The sequence below is a fragment of the Myodes glareolus genome, chromosome 19, assembly GCF_982192425.1.
Source record: "Myodes glareolus chromosome 19, mMyoGla1.1, whole genome shotgun sequence".
NCBI classification, from domain to species: domain Eukaryota; kingdom Metazoa; phylum Chordata; class Mammalia; order Rodentia; family Cricetidae; genus Myodes; species Myodes glareolus.
This window is the reverse complement of record NC_142044.1, coordinates 10,051,683-10,076,756: the sequence shown is the minus strand read 5'-3', so window position 1 is coordinate 10,076,756 and position 25,074 is coordinate 10,051,683. Positions and strand designations below refer to the sequence as shown.

Sequence of the window (25,074 nt, the reverse complement as noted above, 5' to 3'; positions counted from 1 at the left end):
ACAAGGATGCCTTGGTTTTACAGTAGACTTTCCTGTTAAGGGACTCACCACAAATCTATTTGGAACACAAGACATGAAGCATCCTCGAGAGTCAAAGTAAGGGACGGGAGGGGGGAGGGAGCCCAAGTGGCTTGATTCAGGATCCACAAAAAGATTCGATTCTGAGACATCTGCTCATATACCATGCTTTTAAACAATAAATGATGAATTACTAGAAAAAGCCCCGCACTGACTCTGATGATGGGAGAGGGAACAAAGCCTTCGGAAGGACCAAGGGTACTAAATACCATTCCTAACCTACCAGACACTAAGCAAGATCATTGATCTCTGTGGGCCAATGAGGTAAAGTCATCTTTAAAACCTGCGTTAAGTCAGTGAATGAAAACTACACAGAACTAGAGTGAGAGCCACTACAACAATCTAAAAGCTGGAGTTAGAAACGGAGACACTACTTTACCATCTGTAGATGAGAACTTGGACCATGTGAGCATGGAAAAGAACGCTAGCTAGTTCATCTTTCAGGGAGACTTTGAGAACCCGGTCACTACTATCTCTAGGTTTATCTGTCAGTTGATTCTTAAAAAGTATTCAGCAATGCACCCACGTATGCTTCCCACTCTGTTTAGACAGGTCCAAAATGAACCATTTGTAAAGATAAAACCCTTGAGAAATCATGAATATATTTATAGAAAATATGACACATTTGAACTTAAATTACTTAAAATTATAGAAAAACATAGGACACATATTAGTATTTTTCTAGTTTTAGCATACCTATTTAATAATTTAATAAACTTCTTTACTAAAAAAACTGGCAAATAGAAATCATCACACACTGACTTGAACCAAATCCAAGTGCATACATCTCAATACAGTTTGATACAGTTAGAATAGCCACTCTGAAGCTATGGAGCTATACACTGAATTTTACACACTTATTATCAAACATATTTTTATGCGCCTATCCACCATTAAAAACAAAAAAAAATCCTTAACAGAGTTAGAACTAGAAAAAAACTATATTATATCCTCTTTCTTAATTCTTGTCAATTTAACATATTTTTAAACAAATACAAATTTAGAATTTAAACTACAAAGGAGTTGAGAGCAGGCTTCCCACTTCTTTCTGAATGTATTCTAATAAGGGCATATTCTGACTGTGTGATTTAAAAATGGGGTTTGAATTGCTATCCATTTGTATGGAGTGTATACACTTGGGAATAATGCAGACAGCTTTTATCTGAACGAAAACTGAAGGCAGACGGAGGAGCTCCAGCACTGAAACGGCAGCGAGCAGTGAGCATCTCCGCTAATGTTCTTAGCCCCATCACTAGCTCACAGTCCAGTTGCAAACGGTAGAGAAAACGAATTTGTTTGGAGGCTGCGTCTGACAGCTTGAGGCGCTTTCAAAAACGAATCTCTCATCGGTGCCTAGTGTTTCCTGTAATTTTCAGTAGTATAGTTTACTGCTGGGCTATAATCTGTGATACTGGTGAATCAGCCTTAATTATTCGACTTCGCGTAAGCTTACGTATAGCTCTGATATCCTTTGATCACAGATTGAAGAGCAATATTACCTGTAAGTGAACCATCGACGTCAATCAGGACTGCTTCGTGCTCCCATCGGAAGCCAGCCTTATTTGGGGTGTGGAAATACTGGATGTCGACGAACTTTGTACTCCAGCCTCCGCATCGGTCATTACAGACCCCAGTGATGGTTGTTATTCCCAAGGCCACACAGTCGCGGCGGTCAAAATTCATGAAGTGTACGGAGGACACAGTCAGGCCTTGACTAAATGGAAGAACGAGGCCTTTTGAAGTGCAAAACGCAGACCCCATTCCTAGTTCGTCAAGGTGACCAACAATTTTGGCATTTTTAATCACAGCTCCATTGGTTTCACCCCATCCTCCAACATAAGGAGCCAGAATCCTCTTGGTCTCAATCCCAGCCTCATAATTATTCACCGTCAGAAAGTTGTGGAACTGCAGAGCCCCTCCGTGGACCCACTCAGCTCCTTTTTGGCAATTCCAGACAGTGAGTGAATTAAAGATAGCAGGTATGGGCACTGTAGAAGTACAAGATCCTGTTTGCATGGGGAAATATTCTTCAAAAATCCACAATCCAAACCACCCTTGAGAATGAACAGTGTTGTTAAAGAATTCTCCAAGAGGAATTCTTTTTTGGCAAATGTTTCGGTCATAGGATGGGCCATCCGGGTGATCATTCATTCTGTACCAAAAGCCAAAGTGAGTGCCACCAGCAGCCACATTGTGCCGTATGGTGTTGTTAGGGTTGGTTACCCAAAATGCGGCTGGAGTCACATCGTCATTCAGGAGACTAGTACTCTGTTGTACAAAGATGGCCAAGTTATACTGTAGAATATTGCCGTGTTCAATGCCATCTTCTATGAAAAATGCTCCTCCCTTTATATCGTATATAATATTCCTCTCGACAAGAAGGTGATGTGTATTGTGGATTGTAACCGCTCTGTTGTATGTCTGATGAATTGCACAGCCTCTTACATAAGACTTGAACTGCAAATCTCCAAGTAGGTGCCAATGTATTGGGTATCGTCCCAAACGGAAAGCTTGGCCAGCATGGAACACCTGTCATGCCAGAAATAACTGTTCAGGAACTTGCTGTTTCAAAATAATCTCCAAGTTCATATTAAGATATAAATATATTTATATTAATATCCTCCATATTACTCATGCTATTATTTGAAAATAGTGTTGTATTCTAAATACAATATTTGATATAATTGAATACAATAGGGCAATATTTGTTAGGTCGTGAGCAGAGTGAATGAGCACACAAATGTAGTGAGCAAACCTATTGTTGCAAGGTAGCTTTGCTCTTCACTATGCTCAAACTCATCTTTGACTCCTCTGTGTTTTATCTTCTCTCTACAACTTAATTCTACTGCTGAACTTTTCTATTTAACAAGATAAAGTTCTCCAAATGTCTTCTTTTTCCCGATCCTTTGATTCCTATATATAAGAAACACTTGGGATATTTACCACATGCCAGACACTGTATTGATTTATATGCAAGGTCACAGTCTTTACCATAATCATAAGAGGTCACCATTTACTTCATCTTACAGATGAAGAAAATGTAAACAGCTCGAGCGCCTTGTTTACATTTGCAAAGTTCAATGCAATCCAGGTGGGACTGAGTCCAGATTAGGCGCTGTTACTGACCATTCATCTCTCTCTTTTTACAAGTCTACACTCTAATTAACTCTGACTATTACCTATTCTCTAAATTATCTAATTAACTATGATCTAATACATAAGATGCTAACAAGTGATTTAACATAAGCCAATTGTCTGTGGAAAGAAAAATTTATTCTTATTTTTTTCTACAAAATTAGCTATCATTAATACTTAATATAAAACTTAATTCCGGAAACTCAGTCAGTTCCTATCTCAGATGTCACATGTGTAATTTATCTTAAGAAAAGGCTATGACAAGATGGAAGTGTTGACTCTGCTACTATCATTGCCATCTAGGAGTTCCCAAAATGGGTTTATGGATTTTGATATTGTGTATCTAATCCCTTCCCTACTGTTTTCTTCACTGAATACTTGATAACAGCTGGTAAGTCCTGAGGATTATTAAGTCTGATTATTGAAAAGATATGAAGAAGATTCTGAAGTTCATAAAATATTAGAGTTTGAGTAAATAGAGGTAGCCAGGAGTTTGGGTAGCAATTTTAAGTAAACACGGTAAGAAGAGGGCTCTCTTATGAAGTGACATTGAGAAGAAAGCCATTAACATTACACACGTGAAGTATGCAAGGTTTGATGAATAACATTTTAAACTGAACTGTGGACATAAGTCAGAAGTGTGCTTGACATAGTTACAGAAGGAGGCCCATGTGGCTAAGCTGCCTTGAACAAGTCACAGGTGACAAAATCATAAATAGCTACAATTCAAGTCCCATGGTCCCATGAAAGGGAATGGAATTTTGTGTTTTAGATGTACTATGATGCCATAATTAGGTTTTGAATTGTGTGCGTGTAGCCAGATCTGACTTACGCTTTTAAAAATAAAGAAACAGCTGGGCAGTGGTGGCACATACCTTGAATCCCAGCACTGGGCAGGCAGAGGCAGGCGGATTGCTGTGAGTTCGAGGCCAGCCTGGTCTACAAGAGCTAGTTCCAGGACAGGCACCAAAGCTACACAGAGAAACCCTGTCTTAAACAACAAATAAACAAACAAACAAATATTGTAATGATCAAATAAGTGAATAATTGGCTGTACTAAAACTGTCTGCTATTATATTGGAAGTAGAGTATGGCAAACAGCAGGAGCTGAATACACATTCACTGTATGACACCTTGGTGATTTAACAATGATGGTCCTTACCTCTACATATTCTATTCTTCCAGTTACCATGTCAGCTCCAGGTAAAGGAGCGTGCAGCATAATGCAGCCTCCAAACTGGTCACTTCCTATTTCTTCTCCAAACTTTCCTTGAAGGCATGTCTGTGTAGCAAATTCTCCTGCAAAAATATTTCAAAGCAATATTCAAGACCTTACAACAACATTATTGTTAAAAATTTCCTTATACTCATTTCATATTTCTTTATTTACATGTAATTTTAACCTTAGTCTCAAATGTAATTATTACATATTTATGTCTTTTTTTTCTAGCTAATAAGAATGCTAAGTGTGCTGTCTTGTTCATCTTTGCATATTCTAGAGCCTTTTTTGGAGATAGTATCAAATAATATTTGAATGGTTGAGTAAATAATGGTAATTGTATTTTGTTTATTGTTTCTGAAGCTCCCTCTTCAAATTGGAAATTACCATAATGCAAAATTATGCTTGATTAGCACTAGATTCTGACAGCCCAATTTGCATAACAGGAAGTCTTTTCCTTTTAACAGCTCGAGGCTTGCTTTCATATCCACTGTGAGACTTGATGCAGATAAACTGGAATCAGAAAACAGGTCATTTAACATAAAATTCAATGAACCTATGCTTACCTTTGAAGAAAAAGCTATTAACTAACTGTGTCTGCTATTTTATCATCACTTACTAATGATTACAAAAATATTAAGAGATAACTTGTCAAAAGATATTCTGCTTTATAGTACAAACACATCATTAAGGTGCATCGATATCCAATAATTCTCTACTGTATGTTCAGGGCCTTTCACTAATTCCTTTTAAACATCATGGCTGTTGACTTATTTCTGGCCAATGTCACATAAACAGAAACAATATACATCGTTTCAGAACCTAAGCAATTGATATGTGGCTTGCTCCTCTTGTCTTCTCATCTTTGCTTCTGAGATGATTAAAGCCCATGTTGAGACAAAGCCTCCATCAATCTGAATTCTGGGATGGTAATGAGAAGGGCCTCCTGTTGACCCATATTAGACCAGACAGTGAACCTTGAATAAGAAGGACCCATTGACAGTAAAAACCATGGATATTTTAGGCTTATTGACTAATGGGGCATAGTGTAGCCCTCTGCTTGCAACTCTGGGATAATGTTGTTTCCAGAGAAAACTTTTGCAACACCTGGAAACCATTTTTGGCTGACAAAATGATGGGAATGTTACTAATATTTAATTCATATACATCAGGCATATTGCAAAACATCCTTCAGGGCATAGGATAGAATCTCATGCAGAGAATGATTCAGACCAAAATTTCAAAGGCACTGGAGCTGTTCTAGCCTTTCTTAAAAGGTATAGACCTATGTATTTACACTCATATCTCTTTATCTTCTCATATATCAAGTTTTACATCTAGTCAACATTGTCCATGAACTACCTTTTACAATATCTGTCTGTGATGAAATTACTCTCATATATACTGCAGACTTTGGAAAAGAGGTAAAGACTTGCCAAAGATTTGCTAAATAAAATATCAAATACTGTATTCTGCATTTTCTTGGTAAATGTAAGTGATTTAGCTTCTGGATGATGTATGACTCTGGAGTTACCAAGACCGCATGACAAAGGACCTTGAGAAAAGAAACATATAACAAGAAACCACAAGAGTGGCGAGGGACTTCATTAATGGATTCCAAGAACACTCATTTCTTCTGCTTTGGTATCAGTAATGGTCATTTTCATCACTATATTACAGATATTTTCAAGCCATCCGTGATTCCAGTTTTCCATAGTTCATGCCCACATGGTATGTTTGGATGTTGAAAATAGAATAACACACTTCCATAGAAATCAACATGTCTTGAAATTTAACATGATCATTGTCGGACGACGGATGGGAAGGATACCTGTGTCAAACCCATCAGGACACGATGGGATTTTGTCATTCCATTCCACATTTTCAGACCCTCTTATTAAGATATTTCTTGTAAGAAGTCCAACCTCTGCCCTGGCTTCAAACACAGTTCCGTCGGGGAGTGTGACAGTAATTCCTAAGTGTGTGTAGTTTAGTGGCCTCGTTAGCGTTATGTTCCTTCCGTCAGCTGACACCCATGCAATGGTCCGTTTCTCATTCTCTCCTTGGCTGTGTCTATGAAATTTAAAGAAAAGGAATTACAAATTAACATACACATTTGCCATTTTGTTTTCCACATTTGAATGCTTCAGTCATAAAGTAAAAATTTTTTTATTAATTACTTCTTTATTGATGTGACCAAATAACTAAGAAAATAAAACTCTTTTATTCCAGAAGAAGGATTTATTCTAAAGTGTACTTTAACAGATGTGGCCCACCCTGTCGTGGAAGGTGTGGTGGCAAGAGCCCAAGGCTCACGTGGCCTCCACCACCAGGAAGAGAGCAGATTGGTCATGTTCAATGATTCCTTTAACCAGGCTCCACCTCTGAAAGGCTCTACAGACTTCCAAACAGCATCCCCAGTTGGGAACCAAGTTTGCAAATACGCACGTCTATAGGGAACATTTTGTATTCGAATCACAGCACTGAGTAACATAATTATAGTTCCAGTTAATACAAATTAAGTTATGGACAGAATAATAACAGTCTTGAGAATTGAAGTAAAATATTTATCTGTATTATAGCTCACATTTATATTCTTTTTTATTAATTAAATATTTTTTTATTTTACATCCTGATTGCAGTTTCCCTTCCCTCCTCTCAAGCAAGTTACTTTTCAAAAATATCTTGCCGTATTCTGAGACGATATTTGAGAAAATTATTTTGTATTTAGAGTAAGTTTTATAACTCAAACCCAAGGGCTAGATTATTTCAGAGTGTACAAAAATAATCATTTATAGCTTTAGGGATCATCCTCAGAGGTTCTTTAATGAGAATGATTGTATGTTTCCAGCGAGGACTGTAAACAGCTTTGGTGGAAAGGACTGTGTTACTATCATCAATGGAGAAGGGCCAGAGAGCCTGCTAAGCAATCTGTAAGACACAGATGAAGCCTTCCTGCAGCCACGATCATCTGGTCAAGGGACCAGTCATGGCGAGGTAGAGAAACTCTTACAAAGGAACGCCATCAGAAGTTTCTAAGCAGAGAAAATTTTCCCTTGCAGTTTATTCTCTGATATCCTCAAAATTCCATCTACAGTAAATGACTCTTGTTAACTCTTGTAAATTCTATGATGCACACATGCATATATTCAGTTCTTTATCCAGTTTGTTTTCTAGGGGTCTAGTTTGCTTTCCAGGCATAGAGACAAACCCTGGAAACAACAAGCAGAAAGGACCGCTGACTTCAAGCTGAGTGCACCAAGACGTTATTACAGTTTCCAGAAAGTGGAATTGGTCACAGGCGCGCTTAGCGGAGATGACTGTGCTTTCTTTTGTTCTTCTTTTTTCCCCACAATTCTTTCTTAGATAAAAAAAAAAAACTGGGTAAAATGCCGGTGTCATATATAAGCTAGATTAAAAGTGAACTCTGCTATCTCTCTCAGCCCGCCTAGACTGTTATTACAGCTTGTAGACTGTCTGTTGGCACTCAGAAGGACCATATTGTGGTCCTCTGGCATGCCTATTTCTCTGTCTCGTCTTCTGCTCTGGCTGCTGCACATGAACTTATTTTGAATTATTTTGCCTGCTAAATAATTCGAATTTTCGTCTTAACAAAACTAGAAAGACGCCGTGGTCATCCAGATGTGGTAAACAAAGTGAAACTGGAAGCAGGGAAAGCCAATGGGGCCGAAGTTCAAGGGCAGAGCTGAAGGGATTTGGTGCATAGAAGGATAGGGTCAGGGGCACCGGCAGGTCGGTGCCGATGCTCCGCTGAAGTAGTTTAGACTCTGTTACAAGAAGAAGAAGGACTCATGGCATGAAATAGACATGGAAATTTTTAAACAGTTTAATGATTGTTTTTAAAGGATAATGGTGAAAGAAATTAGAGGAAACCAAACAAAATGGCTTTCCAAGATGGTAAGGGACCACAGGAACTGAGATCCCTAAGGGTCCATGGAGGAGTTGCGGTAAGGAGACAGGGAGAGATGGAGACTCTGGGATGTTAAAGAGTGAATCAAAGTCAGATCCCACAGGTGGTATGTGGAAGCAGTTCAGGCTGTTCTTGAACTGTCTTAGATCAAGAGACTATAGTAAAAAGACCAAGACAGGACCAAGTTCTTTCCTCTGCAACAAGGCTGGCCAAGACCTCCCTGCATGGGGACTAGGTTCCAAAAAGGCGGCTCCTGTGCCAGCACCAGGAACAGGTCCTGATTCTTCTGCTAGAGACCCCACAAATGTACCAAGCTACACGACTGTCATCCACATGCGGAGGGTCCAGGTCAGTTCTATGCAGGCTCCTTAGCCGCCAGTTCAGAGTCCTTGAGCTCCCATTAGCTCAGGTCAGCAGTCTCTGGGGCTTTCCCTGTCATGACCTTGACCCCGTCTCCCTCCCAGCACCTGGACTCTCAAGATTGGCCCAGTGCTTTCTGCATCCAGAAAAGCTATTTTCTTAACTCTGATTTTGTAAATTCTCAGATTGGATTCACCTGTGAAGAATGGATTAAATTTGATGGGAAACCCCTTAACTTTTTTGATGTTTTGGTTGTGAGCCAAATTCCTGTGAGTCCTAATTCATGTTTCTTAAAACCAGCTCTATTCTAAATTGTAAAGTTGCTCTTTTATTTCACATAGAAAGGCTATAAATAAAGATTTTCTATTCTATTAGTGAGCACTATGATTTTCCTTCTTTTTTTTTTTGTCATTATATAATTTAAATTTCCTTCCAAGGGGAGAAAAAAGGAGGCACTTACAGAACTAAGTTTGTAAGTATATATTTATCTCTTCTCAACATCTGCAAGCCTATTTTTAACTTGAAAAAAATGGCATCTTGCATTTTAATATTTTTTTAAGTCAACCATGGACTTGGCAGATCTGCTTCTTGTCATAATTACTCTTCGTTTCCTGGTAAACATAAGGCCCCGCAATCTTAGTGACTGTAATTTAAATAGCAGGCTAAAGCTAAAACAAACGGAAGCTCCTCTCGTCCTCGCTCCCCGACAGTCTCGGGAAAGCTGCACTGTATGTTTGATTTCTTAGTTGCTGGAATATGTAACTAAATGGAAATTAAGGGGCGTGGGTAACTTCAGCTGTGGGAAGTTCTGCTTGCTCTCTCACGGCCTATGGTTTTCGCCCAGTCTGTCACTGCCTCCAGGTTTGCTCAGTGGGAAACGCTGGCTGCCAAGTCTGTGAGGTGAAGGGGCTCCCGCTGCTGCGCAGCACGTCCTCCGGTGACCCCACACAAAAAAGCTCGTTTCCATTTTTGTTTACATGGTTGCCTTTAGGTTTCGCACCACAGTGAGCCGATTTCAAATTACTTTTAGGAGCAGAATGCTCCTTTCCGGGGAAATCTCACTGAAGAACCTAACCGTATGAAAAAGCGTTTTATTGCTACACATTGTTTTACTATGATTCAGATCAAACGAATTCAGTCACCAAACCCTCAACACCGTAGTGATCTCACGGAGGCTAACGTCTGACCCACATGTATTTGGCTGTTTGTGGTTCTTTACCAAATGACTCAAGTCAGAATAAAATAGTTTGGGTGAATTCCAAGTCGTTCCTCTTTTACGCGGATAAAAAGAAAAAAAAAAGTGTATCTTAAATAAATCAGCATCACTGGATACCTGTGTCCTGTGCTAGCAATCACGATGTGCTCTCCTGCTTTCCATGTCACGGCCTCTTGTACAATCAACGTCCACTCTCCCGCATTTGCGGTGTGAGCCAAACGAGTCCAGACCACAGGCACGGGCAGACCTGGAAGCCACACAAACACCCAGCATTTCCTCAGATGTCTCTTCGGAGTTACTAAGTGCTTTCTACATTTGAATTATGTCGAACTGGGGAAGACTTATTCTACCTTAGAATTTCACCACTTATCTCAAAAAAGTATATAAAAATTCTTCCTTCAAAAAATTGACACTCAGGTTTAGAATAACATGCTTCTATAATGATGTATTTATGTTCCATTTTAATAGAATTCTGTTCTATTTGTGAAAATCGTCTTTATAGAAACAAATTATGATAATATTATTAGTACTGTTAGCATGAACTGTTTAACTGATAACCTACAGATAAATCACACATATAAATTTCTAAGAAATTACAGTAGGATGGATATTAGGCCCACATAGGACATCTATGGTCATAATATTCCTGTTCAGGGCTTTCCATATTCAAAAAAGGCTATGATTTTCCTCATATGGAAGACATCAGTGTGGAAAAAAATGTCTGCATTTATACTTAAGGAATGTCACCTTGGCCCCTCAAACATGATCAAACCCATTAATGGATGGCAATTTCCTGAATTATAGCTACAGAAAAGTACAACTGTACATTAATTTTTATATTTTAGAAGTATCCTATATTTAGGAGTAAAAATGAAGATATTACCTTCTTCTAATTCCAAAATTAGTGCCTTTTCAGACAGAATATTGAGTAGGCAGAGTACATAAGGGAATCGCGAACAGAGGTAACAGTGTTGCCCATCCTTAGAAAAGAGTATAGGATGAGACTTGCTTGTGTGTGGGAAGCTTTCTAGACTAAAGGGTCGAGTCAGAAAGAAACAGGGAACAGAGACTATCCAAAGAGAGCAGAAGCCTCTTTGGATAAAGTTTATTGTGGAGTGTCTTCAGTGTACCATGCAAATCCAGTGTGCCCTCTCGCACAGCCAAGGTCTTAGCGCCATACAGAGGGAGCTCAGGGGATCTAAGATGTCCATGCAGCGTGATGACAGCCTTGTGTTGAAATGGAGATGCTTCTGTCCCGATCTGAAAGAATTCAAACAGACCGTTCAGGAAAAAAAACCTCAGCAATTGACAATTCTTATCAAGGGAAAGTAATTATTTTTTCATTTTCTTCCCCATGTAAGAATTGTCTCGTCATTCATACCTTTCTTTCACAACGTGAACCTTATTTTTTTTTCTGTGTATGTGTTTTCCTGTCTGCACAGGTGCATGTGTGTGCTATTGTAACACAGAAAACATCAACATCAAAAGCTTATAAACAATGTTACCCTGGTACCTCAAGTGCAATTAAAGCCAATGGTTGGTTCTCCCCATGGAGGCTAGAATATGACGTCCAGGGTTGTTCCTCAGGTGCCCTTGACTTTTTCTGTGTCATCTTGCTAGCTCCCCAACCCTAAGACCTGAATTTTCTAATAGGTCAATATACAACAGCTGACCTTCAGAAAGCATGCTAATCGACACAGGGCAGTTTTCCTTTTATTTTAAATTCATCAACACACTATGTTTTCCCTAATAAAATGGAGGAATATTCTGAGAATCAACCTCTGGCAAGTTTTCCACTAATTAAACCTGTCTAAACAAAGACAACTCCAGGAAAATATGGTAGGATTAACGACTTATTTTACACATAATATTTTAAACAATAAAATTAGGTAAGTATGTTATTTTTTATACCTGAAGAACACCTCCATCTGTGATTAGGATATTTTCTGCCTGGAGTTCAATGTCAGCTTCATCAAATATCAGAGTCCCACCTATGAATCACATGATATTAACATGTCATGAGACCCCAAGAGGTTACAGCAAAAGAAATTCTAGGGCAATTGAAGAAATGCTAGGGTTATTTACACTACCATTAAAGGACACATCTACACAAACTAATTCTATAAAACATGAATTCAAAATATAAATTAAGAACAAAGAAAGAGTTTTCTTTATAAAAACCATTATAATGTTAACATTAGCTCTGTTCTTTAAAAAAAGTTAGCTCTGAAATGTGTGCGGTTTTGTGACACAGAAATAGTTTGAGTAGCATTGTTTAGGAATACTAAGATGCTTTTTAAAAGACTGATGTCAATTTGAAGATAGTACAACTTATCTTCAAATAAAAATCATTTTGCAAAACTAAAAACAATCATAAAATTGCTTCAAACACACACAACAGACTTCAAGCAAACACAACCATTATGCCAAGGTTTATACACAAAAGGTCCACACGCTTTATAATTTCTGTTGAAAATTTCTTTAGTGTATAATTGTAATTGTGGTGACTATTTCATTATTATAATAGAACCAGAGTACCAAGAAGCAGAGTTATAACTGAAAGGTTCATGGCAAAGGAGAGAAGTGCAGTCAATTTCCAAGGGCAGTCAGGAGTTGTTTAGGACTGACTTGAGCAAACTGATCCAGTTTTGTAGCCTTTGGGATCCACTGCCTTAATATTCTTGACGTGGGAAATGCTGTTATTTTAATTAATTAAATATGAACATATCAAGATGTTCACCAGCCTCCCCTATTAGTATTGAAGAAGAAGTTTCATGAGACAAAGTTTGAAGAATGCTAGTGGCAGCACACAAAATAAATTTATAATCCACAATCAAATTTTAGAAGCCTAGCGCAAAGATAAATGTTCATAATAATGAATTTTGGTGAAATTAACTTCATAGAAATTGTCAGCCAAGCCTAATATAGAGATTTTCACAAATTCACCTTGAATGAGTAACATTTTCAGAATAGGAGTACTTTGGTCCAGCAGAATTATCTGTCCTTTTGTAATAACAGCAAGTGAACCTTCTTCTGGTGGGGGACTTCCTCCCCATGAGGAGTTGGCAGACCAAGCATCAACATATAAGAAGTCAGCATTCTCCTATAACAGTGTGTAAAGAATCCATAAGGTTCAGAGGATTTATCAGGAAATTTCTCAAAAACCAAATCAAAACAAGCAAAAAAAGTCACCCCCCAAAAAACCCACAAAACAAACAAACAAACAAAAAAACAGATGCATGTCTTTAGTCCCACCACTCAGGAGGCAGAGACAGGTAGATCTCTGTGTGTTTGAGGCTAGCCTGGTCTACAGAGCGAGTTCCAGGACAGGCTCCAAAGCTAACCTTGTCTTCGAAAAACAAAACAAACAAAAATCTAGAACAAGATACATTGCCTAAGTAATGAAATGAAGCTTACTTTAAAGATGTTACAGATGACTCAATTATTTCCTGATTATAAAAAGTTAAAATGTATTATTAATTATGCCACACATGGAATAATTAAAATAGAGAATAAAAACATGAATGATAAAGCACAAAACTGTGCACAGCTTAAATTGAGTACAAGAAGAGTTAAATTATCTGTGGGAGCCATTAAAACAAGATATCCACTAGCAATCAGCCAACCTCCAGGGTGCGAAATTTAATTGCTGGGGTTACCATATGCAACTACCATGATTACCAGTTTGGCCATGCCGATGTTTCTGATGCTGACATGAACCGGAGCCCACCCTGAAGGAGCATGAGCCCTCGTCATGCAGATGATATGTGTCCTGTTGGAATGCTGGATCTCACATTTGTCACCGGCTATGGAGACATGAACATCCTGTGTGCTTTCGCTGTAAAGAAAGAAAAGGTTAACCACATATAATTACCTTGAATTTCTACTTCACATATTAAAAGCTCTGCATTCATTCATATGTTACTGTAAAACCAGCGATCGTGCCCTGTGGTCTATCTAAGTGCAGGCTGGCAGTATATTAAGAGTCAGAAATATTTATTGAGAAAAAGCAAACCAAGACTAAAAGACATCAGGATCCAGAAATGTAGAAACTAGCACGTGTCCCAATACTAAAGGAAAGGTTGCCTGGCCTAAAGTCACCAAGATTCTTTGTGGTCTCCAAACACTTGCATTTTACAAATTGTAGAAACTGCTCGTGAATGTTTTCCCTTTGCAATACTTTAAGCATAGTCACAAGCCTTAGAATGTAACCTCTACTTGAAACACACGTTTTAAGGAACTGTTAGCACTTGAGACACTAAACTAGTCCCTCATGCGTTGAAGTCAGCTTTCTCTCCAGAAAAAGGATGGCAGAGCCTCATTGTAACGGCATCTGAAAAAACAGCCTGGCTGGTTGCAAAGGAATGGATTTGATTAGGGAAAAGATGTTTCTTTTCCACAGTGAAACACACTGTGAGGAGAGAAACTGAGGGGGAAAGCAGGACAAATGATTTATTTGTGTTTGTCAGCTTATTGCTGGTTTGGGGCAAGTCATTTCATCTCTTGCACCTTAGCCTCCAGAACATGAAGTGGGATAAAAACCCCTTGTATGGAGGAGAGGGAACCTTCCGCAGGTAAGAAGGTCCCTAGCACAGAGTACATATTCAGTGAATGCAGGCTGCTAGGCGCTATTTTGTGCCTCAAGTATGACTTAGAGACAGAAATGTCCACGCTCCGAGACTGTCCTTGATTACTGTGAGGCTTAGGAGAGAAAACTGTTCGGCTCTCGTCTTGAAACGTGTTGGTGTGCCCCTGCGTGAAGACCGTACCTGAATCCGGATCCTGTGACTGTAAGTCTGGTGCCCCCTGCGGTGCTGCCTCTCCTGGGCGATATTTCAGCGATGAGTGGAGTCAGAGACAAGGTGTATGTAAACAGCATTGTGGACTGGGTTGAATCCTTTCCGTTGACCACACTCACGCCACAGGCTTGTTCTGGTCCACTGCCTATGGAGAGGGACGCAAACTGAGCATAGCTCTGCCGTCAGGCCCAGATGCATTGTCAAAACCCCTCAATATTTTCATTATAATCCTGTTTTCCCCATGAGCACTTCAGAATGCACACAGATTGTACAGGAACTAGTAAAATCCTCTAGCAACAGCTAAAAACATTATAGAACCTATATCCACTATTAACAGGGAAGGGGAAAGGAAGGGGGAAAAATAACCCTCTCAGTCTTCTCTCAGAACTGCTCTTGTGGACAGTCCTGAGAACCTGCCTGCTTAGATTTCCAATCCCAGAAGGTCCAATGCTGCAAATTAGAGTTAGAAAAAGGAGATACAGAGGCACAGACGACACAGGCGTCAGGGGAGGAGCGGAAACACAACGCAGAGCCCATGAAACGTGTACAAAAGAAGAGGAGTCAGTGCTGAGACTCACACCCTGCCAGTTTTCAACAGTATTGCTGAGTAATTTTATCAAGGTATAAACTCCATTATTGAAATGATGAATAAAACTAAACTGCAAAAAGTTCACAAAGCTAAAATATTATGTCAAAATATTTCCTCTTAAAGCCTGTTCTTTGTCTAAAAAGCCGTTTAAATACCTTCCTAAATTTTGTTAAATAATGATGACAAATCTTTCCATCATACTGGATTGTTGAGGTTCACCACCTACCAAATTAGGGCCACCAGTGTCTCCATTTAACAGAAAACCTGGAGTAGGAAGACACCTACTTACTTACTTGGAGATAAAAAAGAAGTGGCAAAACATGTGATTTAGGGATTACTCGGAGTTAGGTTTTATTTTCAACCAGTAAAAATGAAAAAGAATAATAACAGTAGAAAATCATGTATCACATTCCAGATATCCACCCTCCTACATATATTAGCCTTACAATAATCTTATGAAGAACACTACTATGTTAAACTTAATTTGGTCCATGAAGAATCTGAAGCAAACAGAGGTTGAAAACCTTTTCTAAAGAAATGCTTAGGGCTCAAATCCTGTTGATGACTGCCAAGTTTTGCACACACACACACACACACACACACACACACACACAAAAATTGTACTAGTTCATCTTTTAAAATTACTTTTATTTTTTGAGATTATACTGTAAATACATAATTTGCCTTCTTTTGCTCTTGTCCTCCAAAACCTCCCATATACCCTTCTTTGTTCTCTTTCAAGTTTATGGTCTCTTTTTCTATTACTTGTTCTTAGATTCATATATGTATATATATATATATCATATATTTCTAAATACAACACGACCAATCTGTAGAATGTTATTAGGGTTTATGTTTTGGGATTGGATAGCCTGCTGCTGTGCCCCTCCCTGGAGAATATTATTTATCTGTTTCTCAGCATTTGTTAGTTGCCTTTAAGAAAACTTAACTAACGAGAACCAAAGACATGTTCTCCATTTTAATGGGTAACTAAGACCCAGAAACCAGCTGATGCCACAAACCAAAGTCCTTGGAATTACAATGGTAGAAAGCAAGGCTCTGACCAAATTGCTTAAAGTCAGGATGGTCATAAATCAGACTCAATCACATAAAAGAATTCAACAACTTGAGAAAAGAGACTGTATTTGTACTAAGATTTGCACTCCTCAAAGGTGGCCATTAATCTTTGTTTTTTTGTTTGTTTGTTTGTTTTTGGTTTTTTTTTTTTGAGTACTTACCATTATTCAGTGGAGTCTCACAGAGCAGTGTTGTAGAGTCAGACCCAAGTTTGTCTGCTGCACATTTGGAATCACAGACCAATACAGCTGAATTCTGTGGATCAAACCCCATGCCTGTCACAGTCATGGTTTGGCCACCACCAAAGCTCCCTGAATCAAAAAAAAAAAAAAAACTGAATGAATATCAGAGAACTTCTCTGTACATATTTGCTTCAGTTAAAAACCTGAAGAGGAAAGTACTTTACACAAACTTTCTTAGCTCTGAAATTTATATTATTAATAAAACCAAATGCCTTCTAATTGTTGTGTTTAAATCTCCAATGAATAAATGTATTTCTGGTAACAAGTAAGTAATTCTAAAAACTAAAATTTAATTTAGAAGAGTTGTCACAAATGATTTCAGAGTACTCAAAACATACATATAATATTACTACTTAATTGAATATTTTTATCATACATTGTAGAGGTTTTAATTGTTCATTTTCAACTAGAAGCACCATTTTCTGTGGAAATAATTATATTTCAGTTAAAATAAATATCTTAAAAATTTATACACGTAAATTGCCAATTTAAAATTTGACAACTTTTAATCAAATGATACTGCAATAAAATAAATGTAGAACATATTATTTTGGAATAACGAATTAATACTCTTATATTTGAACTTAGACAAATAAAGTAAGTATTTTTATGCTTATAATAAGCAAGTTATGGCAGGGCTTTAAGAATATATTCTTTCTAGGTGAGTGCTGAAATAACAAATTAACGATCACCTTGTCTTGGATAAATATTCTGAATATAAAGTGGGTACTCAAATTCAACAGAGGAGAGGGCAGAGCCTTTTGTCTTGTGAAGCATTGCCACAGGAAACACGCCCCCTGCATGTTCTCCCACAATGCACTGCAACACAGTGTCATTGACGGCAGTCACGTTACAGGCAGTGTCTTTAATCATCACTGTAACATCCGAGATATCAAATCCAAGGTTAGACCCCGTTATTTCAACTTCAGTTCCTGGAGGACCTTAAAACAAAAAGGAAACAATATGAATACATGGTACATGTTAATGTTTCTATATGCACTTGAAGTTATGTAGCTTTACTGCTGTGAATAAACTAACATTTGTCTGAATTGGGCATGCCTTTAATCCCAGTACTCTAGAGGCAGAGGCAGGTGGATCCATATCACTGAGTTCAAGGCTAGCATGGTCTACAGAGCAAATTTCAGACTGAGGACCTGTCTTGTAAACCAAAACCAAAATCCAAACAAAATAATATCCAATGTTTAAAAACTACATAAATAACAGTACACCTGTGCTATACACATCTTTGCTACGGTATAAATCAGCCTATCGTACATTCATTACTTTTGACTTATCTCAATATGCACTGATTTCTAGTTCTTTTGTCCATGATAACATATAAATTACTTCTTTAGACTGATAGAGAGAAGAGAAAGAGGGCAGAATGATCTAGAGGATCACTGGATTTTTTGTGGGTTTCTGATCTATGGATTTCTGAGAATGAGATGGTATTTTGTGCTATCTGTGCCTTTGATCATAGCAATTCATTTTTAGAACAAGCTGTATTTTCTGTTACTCAAGTATGCTCAGAAGCTACACTTTGAGAAAAAAATGTGACATGATATATAGTTAATTAGTTATAGTAGAAAACAGAGAACAGGTGACTAATAAAGAAAATATTGATGGTAAGGCCTTAAATGTATATGTTACAAGACCAAAAATTTCATTTTATCTCTTCTTTTAATTTTTTGGTACAATAACGCTTTCATTTTTTTTAACCTTCCCATGTATTCTAATAGGTTTTATACACGTTGGACTTTGTGCAATGGCAGTTAGGCATAACTGTCTTTGAAGGGCTGGAGTGATGGCTCAATAATTCAGAGAACTGTGATCTTCCAGAATACCCGCTTTGATCCCTAGCATCCACATGCTGGCTCACAATGGTCCCACACGTGGCACACATACATACTTGTAAGTAAACACTTACACATATAACAATAAAATAAAAACTTATAGCTGCTTTCGGGTTCTCATTTTCATATATATATATATATATATATATATATATATATATATATATATACAGTGACTTCATGGGAAAATGAAGTACATACATACATTTGTCTATTTTTCTGCCAATCTTATATTTATTTAATTATCAAGGAAAACAGAGATGTCAAGATGGTGAAAATCCTGTCCCCCGTATATGGCCCCTCCTTCTCCATATTATTTTATATCAAATTACTGTGTTCTGTAAGACCAAATATTATACACGTGAGCTTTTTCCCTCTTTTCCATTGTTGTTATCCCAGCCTAACCTGCATTATTTGTTGTCCAGGTCATGACATAGATGACTTTAATTATTCACAGTCTGCTGTATCTGTTGAAAGTATTTAATAATATCTCATATTAACTGAGTAAACTTTATTATCTTCTAAGCAAGCCAAACAGGAGTTTACTTGTTGAGACCTCTGATTTTCCCTCCGATCTCACTTTCAGGAAATTAGCTAATTTCTTTTGTTGTCTGGCTGTTTGTATGTTTTTAGCATCTGCACATTGAGAGAAGTAAGCATGAAATTTCTATAGATCATTGAAACCCAAATACCTAAATTTTACATGAATAGATAATGATCTTTAGAGGTTATTACAAATTAAAATCTACAACAGTTTCATTTACTTCTCATAATAAAAATTACTATATGATTGATTAATGGAGTAAGAATTACAAAAACAGAAATAATTATGAGTCATTACCATAAGACTATACATATAATAAATAGTTTTTGCTAGCAATATTTTTACATACAAGCTAAAATTGTTTCATAAAGGTTAAGGTTTTGTTTGACATTCGAAATGCTGCATTTTATCAGTGTGATCTAAAGCCTGGCTCATTACTAAATAAAGCAGTTTTCTACAAGTTCTTTATCCATCAAAGGCATTCTTTGGGGTACATATTCAAAGACAGGGATGGAAAGAAGAATGGTCGTGGAAGCAAGAAACAAATGCCATTCCTTTCAACAAGTTCAAATAGGTGGGACACTTCATGAGGACCTGGTGTTGTGCTACCAAATAAACATATATGTTCAGTTTATTTAAGAAAAAAATTAGCTGCAAACTTCCTGAAGATCATGAATGTCTCTTGTCCACACATAATAAATTATTTCCCAGTAATACAAACTAAAAAAAGACATTGTGAATTACTTGTTACATTTAGTAGTCTTAGTTATATATTAATTGTTTCTATTTGTTAGGAGGTGAGTGCACAGATGATAGTGAAACTGATCTTAAGGAGAAGAGATGTCCGAATGTCATTGTGAAGTTAACTCAAACATCAAGGCCATTGTGCTAGTGGGCGTTTTGCAAACTGGACACAAGCTAAGGTCATCTGTGAAGAGGGAACCCCAGTTAAGAAAGTATCTTCATTAGACTGATTGTAGGTAAATCTACGGGACATTTTCTTGATTAATGATTGATAAAGGCTCAGGCCAATAGGGCCAGTACCAGCCCTGGGTAGGTGCCATATCTAGGCAAGTTGTCCTAGGTTGTCTGCGAAAGCAAGCTAAAGAGGCCATGAGTAAGCCATTAAGCAGTGCTCCTTCATGGCCTGTTTCAGAACAGGTTCCTGCCTTACTACCTACCTTGACTTCCTTATATAATGAACTATAATACCTATGTGTTTACCAAATAAACCCTTTTCTACCCAAGTTGCATGTTGTTTTGAGTTATCCCAGCAATAGAAAGAAAACTAAAACAACCATTCTATTGACTTAAGTTAGCTGCAGCTGCTTTTCCTGGGTCCTTCATACAGATGATGAACATTCAAATAGTGTGAGGATTAGAAACTGGCGTACGACAGAGGATAAGATGCCATCTTCCTCTGGATATGTCACTTCCTCATAAAGAATTCTGTTGTACAAACAATAATCTGTTCGTGCTTATAGAAGTAATATACCCTGGACAATTATCAGTGTTAATAAGATCAATCACTCGTGAATATTTTTTTGTTTGTTTGTTTTTTGAGACAGAGTTTCTCTGTGTAACAGCCCTAGCAATCCTGGGCTTGTAGATCAGGTTGGCCTTGAACTAACAGAGATCCGCCTGCCTCTGCCTCCCAAGTGCTGGGATTAAGGGCATTTTGCCACCACTGCCTGACCTCACCCATGAATCTTAACAGTTGCTTCTTGTGCCACATTAGTATTAATGACATAAGCTACTCATTTCACTTCCAAGATAGTCATCTATTTCTTCCTCGTTTGTAATTTAGATCAAGTTGATGGACATTGTTTTCCTATATGAAAGCTGGAATTTTATACTGAGAATGTATGAAAAAAAATACAAAATACTGCACAGAACGTGAGTCCTGTGCATTATATTAATTGGTTTAAGTAGGACTAAGTAAAAGATATACTTTAATATTATAACCTATAATAATGACTGTGACTATAATATGACATCAATACAATAAAAATGCATGTATATAGTAAAGTACCTCTATTCGGGATAATTCTTTTGAGAAATGGAGTATCCTCCATGGTATATGTAAATGACAACGGTGGATAAGCGACTGCATTCACAGAGATCTTGAGACTGACTGTTCCAGCTCTCCCAGCCGGGGTGCTGCAGTAGACCTCACTGGAGTTGGTGAACACAATCTGACAAGGGTTGTTCCCAATAGTCACTGTGGTGTTGCCAGGAGAAAAGCCATTGCCTGTGATCGCCAAAGTGGTTCCACCGGCGATGCTTCCGGTGGTCGGTGAGACAGAAGCTACCGCGGGGCTGCTGACAGTCAGGTTTCCCAGAGCCAAGCCCTTCGACCCAACCACGACATGGAGAGAGTGAAGCCCCGCTGGTAGCGGAGTCATAGAAACAGTGATGTTGTTTTCATTCACTTCGATTGCTCTGAACTGTTGACTTCCAATAAATATAGAAACGTCTTCCAACAGTGTCCCCAAACCCTCTCCTTCAATAAGGAGATTTCCAGATCCTTTGATAGAGTTCGGGAAGATTCCAGTTACATAAGGAGCAAGGTTTTCTTGGTATGAAAAGCTGCAGTTGCCCTGACAACGGGAAGGGACTCCATGTATCAGAAGGTCGACAGGAACAAGCTGTTGGGGAGCAGGAGACGTTTCACATTCAATAGCTGTGTAGGTCACAGTAAGAACTTTACATGGGAAATCACCCATAGAGACGTCGACACTGGCAAAAGAAGCCCCGAATCCAGAGCCGTGGATGGTCACCCTTGTCATTCCTGTAGTTGATCCCGCACTTGGCAACACCATATCTATGTTTGGCAAAAGCACAAACCGCCTGTCAAATTCATTGGGCACTGTGTTGATAGCAGTGCCCAGGTTGTAGACAGTCAAAGTAACAATTTCTCTGATGCCAACATCCATTGAGTTTTGAGGATCAATATGACACATGATAGAATTTTCACTACTTTCTTCTACAACACAAGGGTAGCTACCAATTGTAACCTGGAAGAAAAATGAATGTAAGATCAAATATGTTAATATATTACTCTCATATGAAATTTGTGTTTGTATTAGCATCGACTGTATTATTAAAAAGAGAATCCCATGGAAAAAATCTGTATTCATAGCATTAATTTGGGGAATTGATGAAGACGTGTCTTCAACTGACTTTAAAAGTAACATCACAATTGGTGCAAGTGTGTTAATAACTGTGCTCTTCACATTAGCAGAAAAGTATAAAAACTATCTATAAACTGGATGAATGAACAGACTTAATGTGATACATGCACAATACAATGAAGTATTTATTTAGCCATAAAAAGCAATGAAACATGAATGAAATTTCCGTATATTATACCAAATGGAAATAGATATTTCCGAGGAACTATACATTGTAGAAAACTGTTCAAAATAGGAGCATCTATAGGGAGGAAAAGAGATTAGCGGTTGCTGGTATGCTGAAACGGATGAAGGAAGTGGCTGATGTTCAAGGAGGTTTCTTTTATGATTATGACATGTTCAAAAACTTATTCCAGTCACAGGTATACAACTCCATTAATATGCTACCAAACCCCCTCACCACACACATTGAAATGTAAACTTTAGGTGACTAAGTAGTGTGCCAGTTATAGACCATAAATCTGAAGAAGTCAAACTAAGAGTTTGTGGTCAAATATCTTCTTTTTACTGAGTATGTGAACACTGAGAAGAGGTTTTATTTTCTTACCTTATTAGCACATGCGAGAAGACTGAAGCCATGTCCACTAATAGTTATAAGTTCGTTCACTGTTCCCATAGAGGGAGTGATGTTGCTTATAGATGGTGAAACACAATGTGAAAACTCAAAGAGTAATTGATCTGTATTTTTAATCCTGGTATCATTCAGGCCACACAAGGGTTCTGTTGCTAGGCAGCCTGCTGCTGTACTTGCCAAGTGCAAATTCTCTGGACCTGCTTTAGACAAAAGAGCGACTTGTAAACCATATATGCTATCCTGTACAAGAACTGGATCCAGACCCCGTTACTGCTTTCTTCAGTGAAGGAAGAGAGTGGTTTTAACATCTGGAGATTTGGGTATTCTATTAACAGAGTAACTTTGTGGAATGTATTCTAGCCTTGGGAAGAGGCAAGCACAGGTGGACCCAGCCGTCTGACATCTACCGGCATCTACTCTACAAAGGTCATTTTAAGACCAGCTCCACTGCTGCATTTTCCACGTTTAACCATCTTACCTGCAGCATACGTTGCTTCAGTGTTTCCCACAAACACACGCAGGGGAACACGCCTGCTTTCAGCTGGTAAAACATTAATGACTCCTTGGAGAGATATGGAGTGGGTCTCATCCACATACCCGCTGCTGTAGTAATGGATTCCAGGAGATGTAAACTGGTAAGAAAATGAACCTGCCATAAAATCAGATTGTACACAAGAAATACAAGCGATTAATGAATCTTTAAAAACTAGGTGAGGAAGTGGGAATTATCATTTAAACGCACATGCAAATGACAATTTTTTTATTTTTCAAATGTCTAATAGCTCAACGGGAAGTAGTAGAGAATAATTCACTGACTATAAAGTGTTTATTTATGTGTGTGTGTGTATATATATATATATGGAAATTATGATACAAAAAGGCAAGATCCAGCTTTACTTTTTAAAGAAAACCGTGAAAACCAGGCCTAATTTATCAAATTTGAAAGGAAAATAACTTACAATGAAAATGTAAATATACTGGTACAAGCAGAGAACAAACTAGTATATTGGAAAGGCACACTAACACTAGATGTTCTACAAGAAAGACTGATAAGCTGATTCCAATCAACAAAAGTTCATTGTTTGTTATAGACAGTTCTATTTCTTTGTACGTTGCTGAATAACACATTTCAGGTGGTCAGTTATCATGGAATCAATAAAGATAATAAAGACCAGATCGATTATGGCATGTTTAAGACAATTGTTGAGATTTATTTATAATGTTTTTTAACTAGGCATAAAAATGCTAAGTTAACTACTTCATGGTCTTACTTGTACCGGTAATTTATGTAAACATATTTACCGAATCTAAGAACAAAGCAGCATGATAAAAACGTCAACAAAGCAGAGCAGTACCTGATGCAGACCTTTGCCTTCCATTTGTAAATCCTTTGCCATCATACGTCACACTTCCAGGGCTGGAGACTGAGAAAACCCTGTACCCTATACTCCTAAGAAAGGGGTGTGCTCGCCAGTGCCACACCACAGTATCGCCCACAGTCACATTTAAGATAGGGGGTGACCAGGCATAACCTAATCCATGCTCTGGGAAGAAGAATGGAGGCAAAGTTAAAAAGACAAAGAAGCAAATGTCTGAAAAAAATCAACCATGAAAATGCCCATTTTTACAAAGTGAGAACAATGTTCAAATTAGTGCTGTACACTTCTCTTTGTACATAATTTAAACAATTGACCAAAATAAAACCAGGATTACTAGAAAGCAGGAAAATGAAATGGAAAGAAGAAGTAAATTGTAACTAATATCTCCAGAAGTGATAAACAGGAGACACGAAAAAAAGTTGGATGTTCAGTAAATAAGCTGCTCGGAAATATTGCATGTAATGAGGTGATCAACTCTTAATACACAAAAAACTTTGGGAACAACTGGGCATGCTCATAATTTCAACTCAAATTTTCTTTCCGAAACTCACAACTGCAGTAATAAGCTGCAGCAACTCTGGAGGTCCTGGACTGCCACAAAGTCCCTGGTCTTCTCAATGCAAGAGCATCTCATATATGACTATATATGTAGTATGTAGCCCGGCCTTTTTAACTCAAGTTCATCACATATGTGACTACATATATACTATGTACTTGACTTTTTAACTGCATATGGAGAACATTGCAGAAGTATAAAAGAAATAGCATCAATTATTTGAACAGCTTGAAATGCAAAATAAAAATCAACTTAATTTCAACATAAAATCTTTCCTTTTTTTCTAAAATATTAGTGTTCCTTGATATCTTAGCCATTCGGGAAATGC

The 25,074-nt window shown here is 37.8% G+C and overlaps 1 protein-coding gene across 4 annotated transcripts in view; it reads right to left on the bottom strand.

Moving 5' to 3' along the window:
* Pkhd1l1 (PKHD1 like 1) overlaps positions 1–25,074 on the bottom strand; it is a 134,419-nt gene that overhangs the window by 51,685 nt on the left and 57,660 nt on the right. For 3 of the 4 annotated variants that reach the window (XM_087898766.1, XM_087898768.1, XM_087898769.1), the window contains 15 exons: positions 24,167–24,355; positions 23,290–23,460; positions 22,785–23,011; positions 21,076–22,060; positions 17,339–17,587; positions 16,566–16,715; positions 14,709–14,883; positions 13,621–13,777; positions 12,886–13,042; positions 11,851–11,930; positions 11,070–11,199; positions 10,057–10,186; positions 6,264–6,505; positions 4,376–4,512; positions 1,578–2,607 (listed from right to left, as the gene is read on the bottom strand). In XM_087898766.1, the coding sequence (XP_087754892.1) occupies positions 1,578–2,607; positions 4,376–4,512; positions 6,264–6,505; positions 10,057–10,186; positions 11,070–11,199; positions 11,851–11,930; positions 12,886–13,042; positions 13,621–13,777; positions 14,709–14,883; positions 16,566–16,715; positions 17,339–17,587; positions 21,076–22,060; positions 22,785–23,011; positions 23,290–23,460; positions 24,167–24,355 (4,209 nt within the window). The remainder of the gene's footprint in view (positions 1–1,577; positions 2,608–4,375; positions 4,513–6,263; positions 6,506–10,056; positions 10,187–11,069; positions 11,200–11,850; positions 11,931–12,885; positions 13,043–13,620; positions 13,778–14,708; positions 14,884–16,565; positions 16,716–17,338; positions 17,588–21,075; positions 22,061–22,784; positions 23,012–23,289; positions 23,461–24,166; positions 24,356–25,074) is intronic. The other variant, XM_087898767.1, reaches the window with a different exon arrangement.